The sequence below is a fragment of the Felis catus genome, chromosome E2, assembly GCF_018350175.1.
Source record: "Felis catus isolate Fca126 chromosome E2, F.catus_Fca126_mat1.0, whole genome shotgun sequence".
In the NCBI taxonomy this organism is placed as follows: Eukaryota; Metazoa; Chordata; class Mammalia; order Carnivora; family Felidae; genus Felis; species Felis catus.
The window spans coordinates 42,647,549-42,657,842 of NC_058382.1; the positions used below are offsets into that span (position 1 = coordinate 42,647,549).

General features: G+C 37.6%; 1 protein-coding gene across 2 annotated transcripts in view; it reads left to right on the forward strand.

Moving 5' to 3' along the window:
- Positions 1-10,294, forward strand: part of CBFB (core-binding factor subunit beta) — a 57,272-nt gene that overhangs the window by 32,144 nt on the left and 14,834 nt on the right. The window contains exon 5 of one of the 2 annotated variants that reach the window (XM_023244834.2): positions 9,720-9,815. In XM_023244834.2, coding sequence (XP_023100602.1) covers positions 9,720-9,815 — 96 coding nt within the window. Of the gene's footprint in view, positions 1-9,719; positions 9,847-10,294 lie in introns of both variants that reach the window. The other variant, NM_001305028.1, reaches the window with a different exon arrangement.

Genomic DNA, 10,294 nt, shown 5'->3' on the forward strand with positions numbered 1-10,294 from the left:
TAGACAGGCAGGTGGGACAAGCCAGAGGACTGGCAACTCTATTGTCCTATCAGAAGGAGCTGACCTTATTTAGAGCAGTGTATGAAAAAATCCATACCCAGGAATGTCATCAAAAACAATAGAGGGGCGCCTGGGTGGCGCAGTCGGTTAAGCGTCCGACTTCAGCCAGGTCACGATCTCGCGGTCCCGGAGTTCGAGCCCCGCGTCAGGCTCTGGGCTGATGGCTCAGAGCCTGGAGCCTGTTTCCGATTCTGTGTCTCCCTCTCTCTCTGCCCCTCCCCCGTTCATGCTCTGTCTCTCTCTGTCCCAAAAATAAATAAATGTTGAAAAAAAAATTTTTAAAAAACAAAAAACAATAGAGGTCTCTGTGGCAAATGTTCTGGGAAGGCTTATGATGTGGGAAGCAACAAAATGACCAACTAGCCAGAAATTTATCAGAAATCTAGGGAAAGAGTTTGCTAATGTGGGCCCTATTAAAATCACACTTACTTCTCAGTTCATGGGTTTGAACCCCGCATCAGGCTCTGTGCTGATGGCTCAGAGCCTGGAGCCTGCTTCAGATTCTGTGTCTCCCTCTGTCTCTCTCTCTGCCCCTCCCCTGCTGATGCTCTGTCTCTCTCTCCTTCAAAAATAAACGTTAAAAAAAATTTTTTTTTTTTTTTAAATCACACTTACTTCTCATGTTCCAGAAGACTATGCATATATAAAGCTGCACTGGCTCAGGAGAGGACAAAGAGGGCCCTTCCAAGCTACCAGTCTACCAGGGTAGAGTGATGAACTCCCTGCACTTTGAAAGTATCCCTCAAGCTGCACACAGATCTGGTGGCAAAAGAACGAAGTGCTGATTCAAGGTGTTTAAGCTAAACCTCTCAACAGTCATTGGCTGACTATTAAGTTATGCTGACCTAGGGCAGCCCTCTAGAAAGCTAGACTTAAAAAGAAAACAAAACGGGCGCCTGGGTGGCGCAGTCGGTTAAGCGTCCGACTTCAGCCAGGTCACGATCTCACGGTCTGTGAGTTCGAGCCCCGCGTCAGGCTCTGGGCTGATGGCTCAGAGCCTGGAGCCTGTTTCCGATTCTGTGTCTCCCTCTCTCTGCCCCTCCCCCATTCATGCTCTGTCTCTCTCTGTCCCAAAAAATAAATAAAAATGTTGAAAAAAAAAAAAACAAAACAAAACAAAACTAAGCAGGGACATGCAGAGGCTACACATTACTGGAGAAGCAAACTACAGAATTAGTCCAGGTAAGTCACTAAACAGATAAAAACAGCAACAACACAGTGGAGGCAGGGGTCAGAATTCAGAGTTGCTACAAAATATTGTCTAAAATGTCCAATTTTAAACCAAAAAATTAAAGAGACATGTAAATAGACATGAAAGTATTACTGATACTCAGGGAAAAAAACAGCCAATAGACACTATCTTTGAAGGATCCCAAATGTTGCTTCTTAGTGACAAAGGCTTAAAAGCAGTTATTTATCAGTATGTTCAAAGAATTCAAGGAAGATTCTTCTTTAAAGGATTAAAGGCAAATTACAATGACAGTGACTCATCAAACGGAGCATATCAGTAGAGATCACTCAACAGCAAATTTGAGTTGGTAAAAGAAAGATGTAGTGAATATGAACATAGATTAATAGAAATTATCCAGTCTGAAGAACAGAAAGAAAAACACCAAAAACAGTCTCAGAGAGTATGGGACTCCAGCATGTGTACCAATGTGTACATGTCATGAAAGTTCTAAGAAAAGAGAGAAAGGGGCAGAAAGTTTAAGAATTAATAGCAGATGAAAACTTCCAAATTCATTAAAAATAGTTATCTTCATATCCAAGAAATTCAATAAACTTCAAATTGTATAAACACAAAGCAATCTACACCTAGATGTATCATAGTCAGATTTTGAAAAAACAAAGAATCTCAAGAGCAGCAATAAAACGGACTCATCACATGCAAGGGAGCCACAATAAGTTTAACAACTGACTTGTCTTTTGAAATTATGGAAACCAGAAGGTAATGGGATGGCAGTGACATTCAAAATGCTAAAAGAACATGTAAAAATGTCCATTTGTTAGTAGGTGTTGATTTCTTTTGATTGTTTTTATATTCTTTCTTTTTTTTTTTTTTAATGTTTGTTTATTTTTGAGAGAGACAGAGACAGAATGTGAGTGGGTTAGGGGCAGAGAGAGAGGGAGACACAGAATCCGAAGCAGGCACCAGGCTCTGAGCTGTCAGCACAGAGCCCGATGTGGAGCTCGAACCCACAAGCTGTGAGATCATGACCTAAGCCCAAATCAAGTGTCATACGCTTAACCAACTGAGCCACCCAGGCTCCCCTATATTAATCCTCATAATAAAGTTAAAATAATGACAGGAATAAAAAAGAATCCTTTTTTGTTGTTGTTGTTTCCCTCTATTGTCTGTTTCTGTGTTCTCCATATATGGAAATGTGAGAATTTTCCTATCAAGAGATAAAAAGCCAAAACCTTTCTAGTAAAAAATTAAGGTTCATAGTTAAAATTCTTGGGATGCCTGGCTGGCTCAATCAGTAGAGCATGCAGCTCTTGATCTTGGGGTCATATGTTCAAGCCCCACATTAGGTGTAGAGATTGCTTTAAAAACAAATAAGTAAGTAAATAAGTAAATTTAAAATTTTTTAATTAATTGATTTTGAGAGAGAGAGAGCACACAAGTGGGGGGAGGGGCACAAAGAGAGAAAGAATCTCATGTGGGGCTCAAACTTACGAACCTGTGCGTGAGATCATGACCTGGGCCGAAATCAGGAGTCAGACACTTAACTGACTGAGCCACCCAGATGCCCCCCAAATTAAAATTCTTTTTTTTTTTTTATTTTTTAACGTTTATTTTTTTTTTGATAGACACAGTGCGAGCAGAGGAGGTGCAGAGAGGGGGACATAGAATCCGAAGTAGGCTCTGAGCTATCAGCACAGAGCCTGATGCCGGGCTCCCAGCTCACAGACCCCAAGATCATGACCTAAGCCAAACTTGGACCTTAACTGACTGAGCCACCCAGCTGCCCCGAAAATTAAAATTCTTAAGAAGGAATCCCTGCTACCTTGATTTCCACAGGGATAAGGAGTGACCAACTGTTTCAGAGAAATAGTAAATAATCAGCAATTTACAAGGCTGTTTCTGTAAGAAGTGATACAGCAGGGGCGCCTGGGTGGCTCAGTCGGTTAAGCGGCCGACTTCCGCTCAGGTCATGATCTCGCGGTCGGTGGGTTCGAGCCCCGCGTCAGGCTCTGTGCTGACAGCTCAGAGCCTGGAGCCTGTTTCAGATTCTGTGTCTCCCTCTCTCTGACCCTCCCCTGTTCATGCTCTGTCTCTCTCTGTCTCAAAAATAAACGTTAAAAAAAAATTAAAAAAAAAAGTGATACAGCAGATTGAATTTATATGAGGTAAAATTTCAGATTTAGTTGACTTTTAAAACTGAAATATTTTATTAAATGATAGATAAAAATTTTAAGTTTAACCCATAGCATTTTCCATACTTAGAATTTTCCAAGTTTTCCGGTCTATAAACTGAGCTTTATAACTACAAAGTAAGTACCATCTGTTGTGATAGCAAACTAATACAATAATTGGTCTTATATAATGTAAAAACTTTAAAGCAGGGGATTCCAAACATTCAGTGTACAGTAAGCACTTTTCTATAACCTTCCCTATCCCAAAATCATCTGTACAATATGTAGTAGTTAGGATTAGGGGCTTCATTGTCATATAATTGTGTGAATCCTAATCCTACTGCTTACATCTGTTATGGACTGAATGTTTCTGTTCCCCTAAAATTAATTTGTTAAAGCCTCAACACCCAATGTGACTGCATTTGGAGATAAGGTCTTTATGGGGGTAATTAAAATTATATGAGGTCATGAGAGTGGGGCCCTGATAGGAGTAGTGTCCTGATAAGAGATACACAAGAGAGCTTGCTTATTCTCTCTCTCTGCTGTATGAGGACAGTATTTTCTCTCTCTCTCTCTCTCTCTCTCTCTCTCTCTCTCTCTCTCTCTCTCTTTCTCTCTTTCTCTCTTTAAATTGGAAAAATTTTAATTCTACTCAAGGGGATGAGGACAATCAATATTCTCTAACAGATGCTGAGGTAAGGCACCTGGTAAGCTAAGACAGTAAAGAGTATGGTCACAATTCATTTTAATTAAAGTTTGTTGAGTGTTTCAGCTGAAATATTTTCACAGGTATTTTCTCTGTTCAGAGTACCTTTGACAAATTTGGCAAGGATATGAAACAACAGTTGGTATATTGGTTATGTAAAATTGACACAACATTTGAAAAACTGGCAATACATGCTAAAACTGCAAATTACATATACCTGTGATCCAGCAATTCTACTCTAAGTTTCATGGTATGCAAGAGGAATAAATACATATATTCATCAAAATATATGTACTGGACATTTATGGCAGCATTATTAGTAATATCCAGAAACTGCAAACTGCCCAAATGCCCATTAACAGTAGAATGGGTAAATTGCTTATCCACACAAAGAAATACAGTGATAATGAAAATCTACAACTAGCACACCAGTATGGGTGGATTTCACAAATATATTGAGTGTACCCAAAAAGCACATGTTGTATGAATCCCTTCATATGAAAGTACAGAAATGGGCAAAACTGATAATATGTGTTGTTAGCAATAAGGGTAGTGGTTTATCCTTGAGAGAGGAGAGGAAGTTAGTTATTGGAATGGAGCTGAAGGAAACTCCCAAGGTGTTATTACTGCTCTCTTTCTTCCAATGGATTCTAGTTACATGGAAAGTTCAGTTTGTGGAAATTCATTGAGCTGTAATTTAGGACAGTGCTGTCCGGTATAATTCAAATGTGAACCACATAATGTAATTTAAGTTTTTCTAGAAGCCACATTAAAAAAGATAAAAAGAAGCAATTGTATTTAATTTTTATATTGTATTTTGTTTGACCCGGGATATCCAAAATATCATACTTGAACATAAAATTAATATAAAAAATTTATTGAGATGTCCCACATTTTTTTTCTTTGAAACAAGTTCTTGAAATTTGGTGTGTATTTCAAGTGTTCATTGGCCACATGTGGTTCCCATATTGGACAGTAAAGCCTTACTGTAAGTGTACTTTTTTGTATGTATAATATAATACAATAAAATGTTTTGAAAGCTCCCCGCAAATTAATATCATTCTTAGTATAGTTATAGAAACAAATCACATTTGCTGATTGTATTTTCATCTTTCTATTTATTTTCTGTAATTTGTAGGGATAAAATTCAGCATCCTCTTTATGCATTTGGTGTTCAATAATTGTAACTCTTTAAAAGCTTAAAAATCAAATTTTGGGGGGCATCAGTGTGGCTTAGTTGGTGAAGCTTCCAATTCTTGGTTTCGGCTCAGGTCATGATCTCACTGTTCGAAGGATCGAACCCGGCATTGTTCTCCACACTGACAGCACAAAGCCTGCTTGGGATTCTCTCCCCTGCCCCCGTGCGTGCGTGCGTGCGTGTGCATGTGTGTGTGAGTGTGTGCACAAAATAAATAAACTTTTTTTAAAAAGTCAAATTTTTGGCATTTCACCTTTGGATACTTTAATCAGAGATTTCCAACTAATTTTGAGCAAAGCATAACTATGAGGACTCATTTGCCTTAAAAAAGTTCAGTGCCATTGTAGGAACTATTTTGATTTAGAGTAGTTCTTCAAAAGCTCAAAGTGTGGGGGTACTGTCTTGATGTATTTTTTATATTCGGCATCAGCTTTGTCACATTTTACAGTTCAGTTACTTCGTAGATAAATATATTTCTAATTTATGCAACTATAAACTAAGTGATTAGCAGACCAGTTATGAGTTATATGTGCCACAACTAGTTTCTAATAAATTTCTAAACTTTTTTTTTTTAATGTTTTTATTTATTTTTGAGAGACAGAAAGAGAGCACAAGTGGGGAAGGGGAAGAGAGAGAGGGAGACACAGAATCTGAAGCAGGCTCCAGGCTCTGAGTTGTTAGCACAGAGCCTGACGCGGGGCTCGAACTCACAAACCGTGAGATCATGATCTGAGCTGAGGTTGGATACTTAACCGACTGAGCCACCCAGGCACCCCCTAATAAATTTCTATTTCATAGTTTTTAGAAATTCACTAAGAATGTTATTCTTTTTTTTTTTAATTTTTTTTTAACGTTTATTTATTTTTGAGACAGAGAGAGACAGAGCATGAACAGGGGAGGGGCAGAGAGAGAGGGAGACACAGAATCCGAAACAGGCTCCAGGCTCTGAGCAGTCAGCACAGAGCCCTACGCGGGGCTCGAACTCACGGACCGTGAGATCATGACCTGAGCCGAAGTCGGACGTTCAACCGACGAACCACCCAGGCGCCCCCGAGAATGTTATTCTTTATACAGTGTGCTCCACCAGCATCTATATTTGTATTATCAGTATAAGAGCCAATAGTTTTATCTTCACTGTTGTACTTTTTTACTTTGCATGTTTCACCTTCAATGTAGTACCCTTTCAAAAGTTTAATTTTGATTCTATGATCAGGTTAGAAAGACTGAACCATTATTTGAATTAACAGATACTCTTTACCTGATGACACTGATGTAAAACTGGTGTCCTTTAGTTATTTGCAAGGTTTTTGTTAATGATATCAGCATATGAACAGCTTTGCTTTTTACATGTGCATGATAATGTGAATTGAATCATTTGTCATTTGTCAGTGAATTAAATCACTTGATTTAAATGAGGTTATTTGCAGGGTGGTGTTAAATGTACCGTTTGCAGCTGCACGTGTTAAATTGTCGCCCTTGAAGTATATATTGAAGCTTCTTCAGCAGTTTTATTTCTTTTGGCTTTCATGTGATCAGTGATACCATTCTGGTCCCCACAGAGAATAGTAAATGTCGTTATTTTGTGCAAATTACATCTTCATCATCAACTTTCTTGGAAATGAATTAACTTTTCATTAAACATGCACTTCCAGTTTTTAAATTCATAACTGCAGAAAGGTATTACCAAACCATAAAATAAGTATCGTTGTAGATTTAGGCAGTACAATAAAGACAAAATCACTGCAGCAAGAATGGACAGAATATTCTGTGTATTCTCTGAGAGAACTGCAAAGCCTTTACTTGCCACATGGGTTTCACATGCACCCACCTTTTATGATGACCCCACCTGGCTACTTTGTGCAGATCATGGTTAAGACCACGGAGTAACAAACTAGTATAACATGGAGCTGGTGGGGACCACTACCATCTGAGATTGGATAGAGTTAGTTGTCCCTAGCTCATTTGACCACACTTTATGGATGAGTATGTAGTTTTATCAGGAGTTGCCCTTTATGCTGCCCTTGAAGCGGATAGGTGTTAGTTAAGGTTGCAACAGGAAAGGATCAAGACAATGCTGGTAATTGCCAGTTGTCTTTCAAATTAAAGTACAAACTCTTATCTCTGCACATCTATTTCACACCTTGCTAGAAACGACCAAAACAGAAGCTGGAATTAGAAAGCAGAGGGCTACCAAATCCCTCCTGGCTTATTTTACTACAACTATTAGTAATAATATTATTTTTTCTTTTAATGAAATAAAAATCTGACCATTGCTAGAATACACATTAATGGCTGTTAACTTCCTTAGGGAATTAGATCACATCTCCTGTTATGTGCTCTCATTTCATCATGTAATATTCCTTTACTGTACTTAATCACAGTTGACATATATTTTTTTTGGTAATTATTTGTTCATCATCTACTTGCCCCACTAGACCAGAAACTGTGAGGAAAAGCACCATTTGTTTCTCATATTGTATTCATGGTACCTTAACACAGTGACTTGGACATATTAAAAACTCAAACATTTGTGGAATAAATGAAAACGTGAATGAATGCACAGGACAGAAGGAGTATCCTGTTACCAGATGTGTCCCAGTTGATCATTAGCTAAATAATAGAAAACCCTTGGCAGTTGGAAACAGTGTTCTTTTGCAGGTACCTCTAGCTTATATGGTACATTCTGAGAATACAGTAGGAACATGTAATGATATTTAGTCAGATGTGTAAATTTGATATGTCTGTAAATGCTTGTAAGATACCAGCACTTATTGAAGATTGTCAAGTATGCTTAAGCACATTTTATATGTTACCTCATTTAATCTTCACAGTAATCTTGTGAAGTATTATTACTGTGCCCATTTTACATGTGAGTTTGCAGAAGCTTACAGAAATGAAATGCCTTCCTCCGGGTCATAAAACTAGTAAATGTATCATAAGAATGGAAATTTGATTACATCTTTCAATTTTGTTTAGGTTATAGACATTGTGTCAGTGAAAATTGTAAGTATTAAACAGCCTTACTAATAGTGACAAATAAAAGATTTCTCACAGAGAACAAGATACCAAGCAGTGTAGGTATAGTCCAGGTCTGGTGTAGCACTTAATTATATTACAGGAGCTCTGGGTCTTTCATCTTCCTGCTGTGCTATGCTCAGTGTGTGACTGCATCCCCACTATTATGTTTGCATGATGACTACTGTATCTCTGGGCATTGCATCAGTTCATAGGAAGGAGAAAAATTGAAATACCTCTTAAAGGACTTTCTTAGAACCCCAGTTAGGTGACTTATCCTTCTGTCTCATTGGTTTGAATTGAGTTACTGGCCACCCCTTGCTGCAATGAATCTAGGAAGGTGAATATTGATGACTTTTTTGGTATTTTTATCTTTTAGTTTCTTCAAGTGTACCATCAGAAATCCTGGTATTGAGAAGTCTGTGACTGCAAAAGTTGAGCATCCAGTGCTATGTACCATGAGGAAGCTTTTTTAAGTTGGGGGTGTTTTGGTCAGATTGTGCCTAAGGCATGCTCTGATGGCTGGGTGGTAGACTGGGGATGACAAAATGGAAGCAGGAAGAGACTGTTTAGGAGACCTTTGTAGTAATTTCAGTAAGAGATCTTAGAAGCCCGAACTGGAAAAATGTAGGAAATAAAAGGAGACAAAGATTTCAAAAATATTTAGGAGGTCAGATGGTTAGGACTTGGTGATTGATTGGCTCTGTAGAGAAAAGAGGAGAGCAAAGAGTCAAAGGTGTCTCAAGTTTCTGTCAGAAATGAATGAGGGATGCCATGAATGGAGACTAGAGAAGAGTAAAGGAGAAAGTTTCAATCGGTTGCCCCTTTAGACACGATGAGTTTGAGGTATCCGGGTTTTCTTCGTGTGCAGATCTTTATTAATTGGGAAAATTCAGATAAATTTGTTATATGTTACAAATATTTTTCCTTGGTGACATCCTTTGGACTTTTATTTACTTTCTGTTGTTCAGCAGTTTCAAACATTTTTATCATTAATTCTGTTAATATTCTCTTTTCTATTTCTGGCTTTAGTGTCCTAATTTGAGGACCTGGCCTGTCTTAATAGCAAATTATAGAAGTATATACCAAATTTTTTTCTTGATCTTCTGTGGTTTAAGTATTGACTTGTACAGGATTTTATTTTGGTGAATAGATGAGGTAAGGAAAGGAAAGATCATGAACACAGTTACTGTTTCCAAAGTGTGATGTAAAACATGAACAAACTGAAGTTTTCTTTTAAAAGTAGCTTCAGTGTTAGCTTTTTTAAATGGTTTTGATATTTGAAGATATATTCTGCTGTTCATTTCCTCCAAAAAATAACAGATTAAAAATTTTTATTATAGATCAAAATTGAAATATCCCTTTCATGTATTCTGACAGCAGGAGGATGCATTAGCACAACAGGCCTTTGAAGAGGCCCGGAGAAGGACGCGTGAATTTGAAGACAGAGACAGGTCTCATCGGGAGGAAATGGAGGTGAGAGTTTCACAGCTGCTGGCAGTAACTGGTTAGTACTTTCCCCCAAACTCTCAGGCTCTCTATGTCATGTTTGTGTATAATGTTTTTAAATAGTTTAATTTTGTCTTTCATTTTTCAAAAGTTGTACTGTGTCTTTGTATTTATTAAATGTAATTGCTATAAAGAAACTTGGTCTTAATTTTAAGGTTCTACATGAATTCCTCATTCATTGATCCTCATAAAAATCATTTACTGTCATGTATATATTCTCTTAATTCATTGATCCAAATATCTTACCTCTTTTTTGTCTCAATTATTTGTCAGATTATTTGTAAAAATTACCTTATGTTATCCTAGAATACATACTAACTCTTTGGGAATAATATTACTTTACATTTTTTTATGAATGTCTTGATTTTGTAACTAATTTTTAGCCATTTGTGTATTCTCCTTACTAAGGGGAAAATTTAATGTTTTCAAACTACTCAAAGAATTGA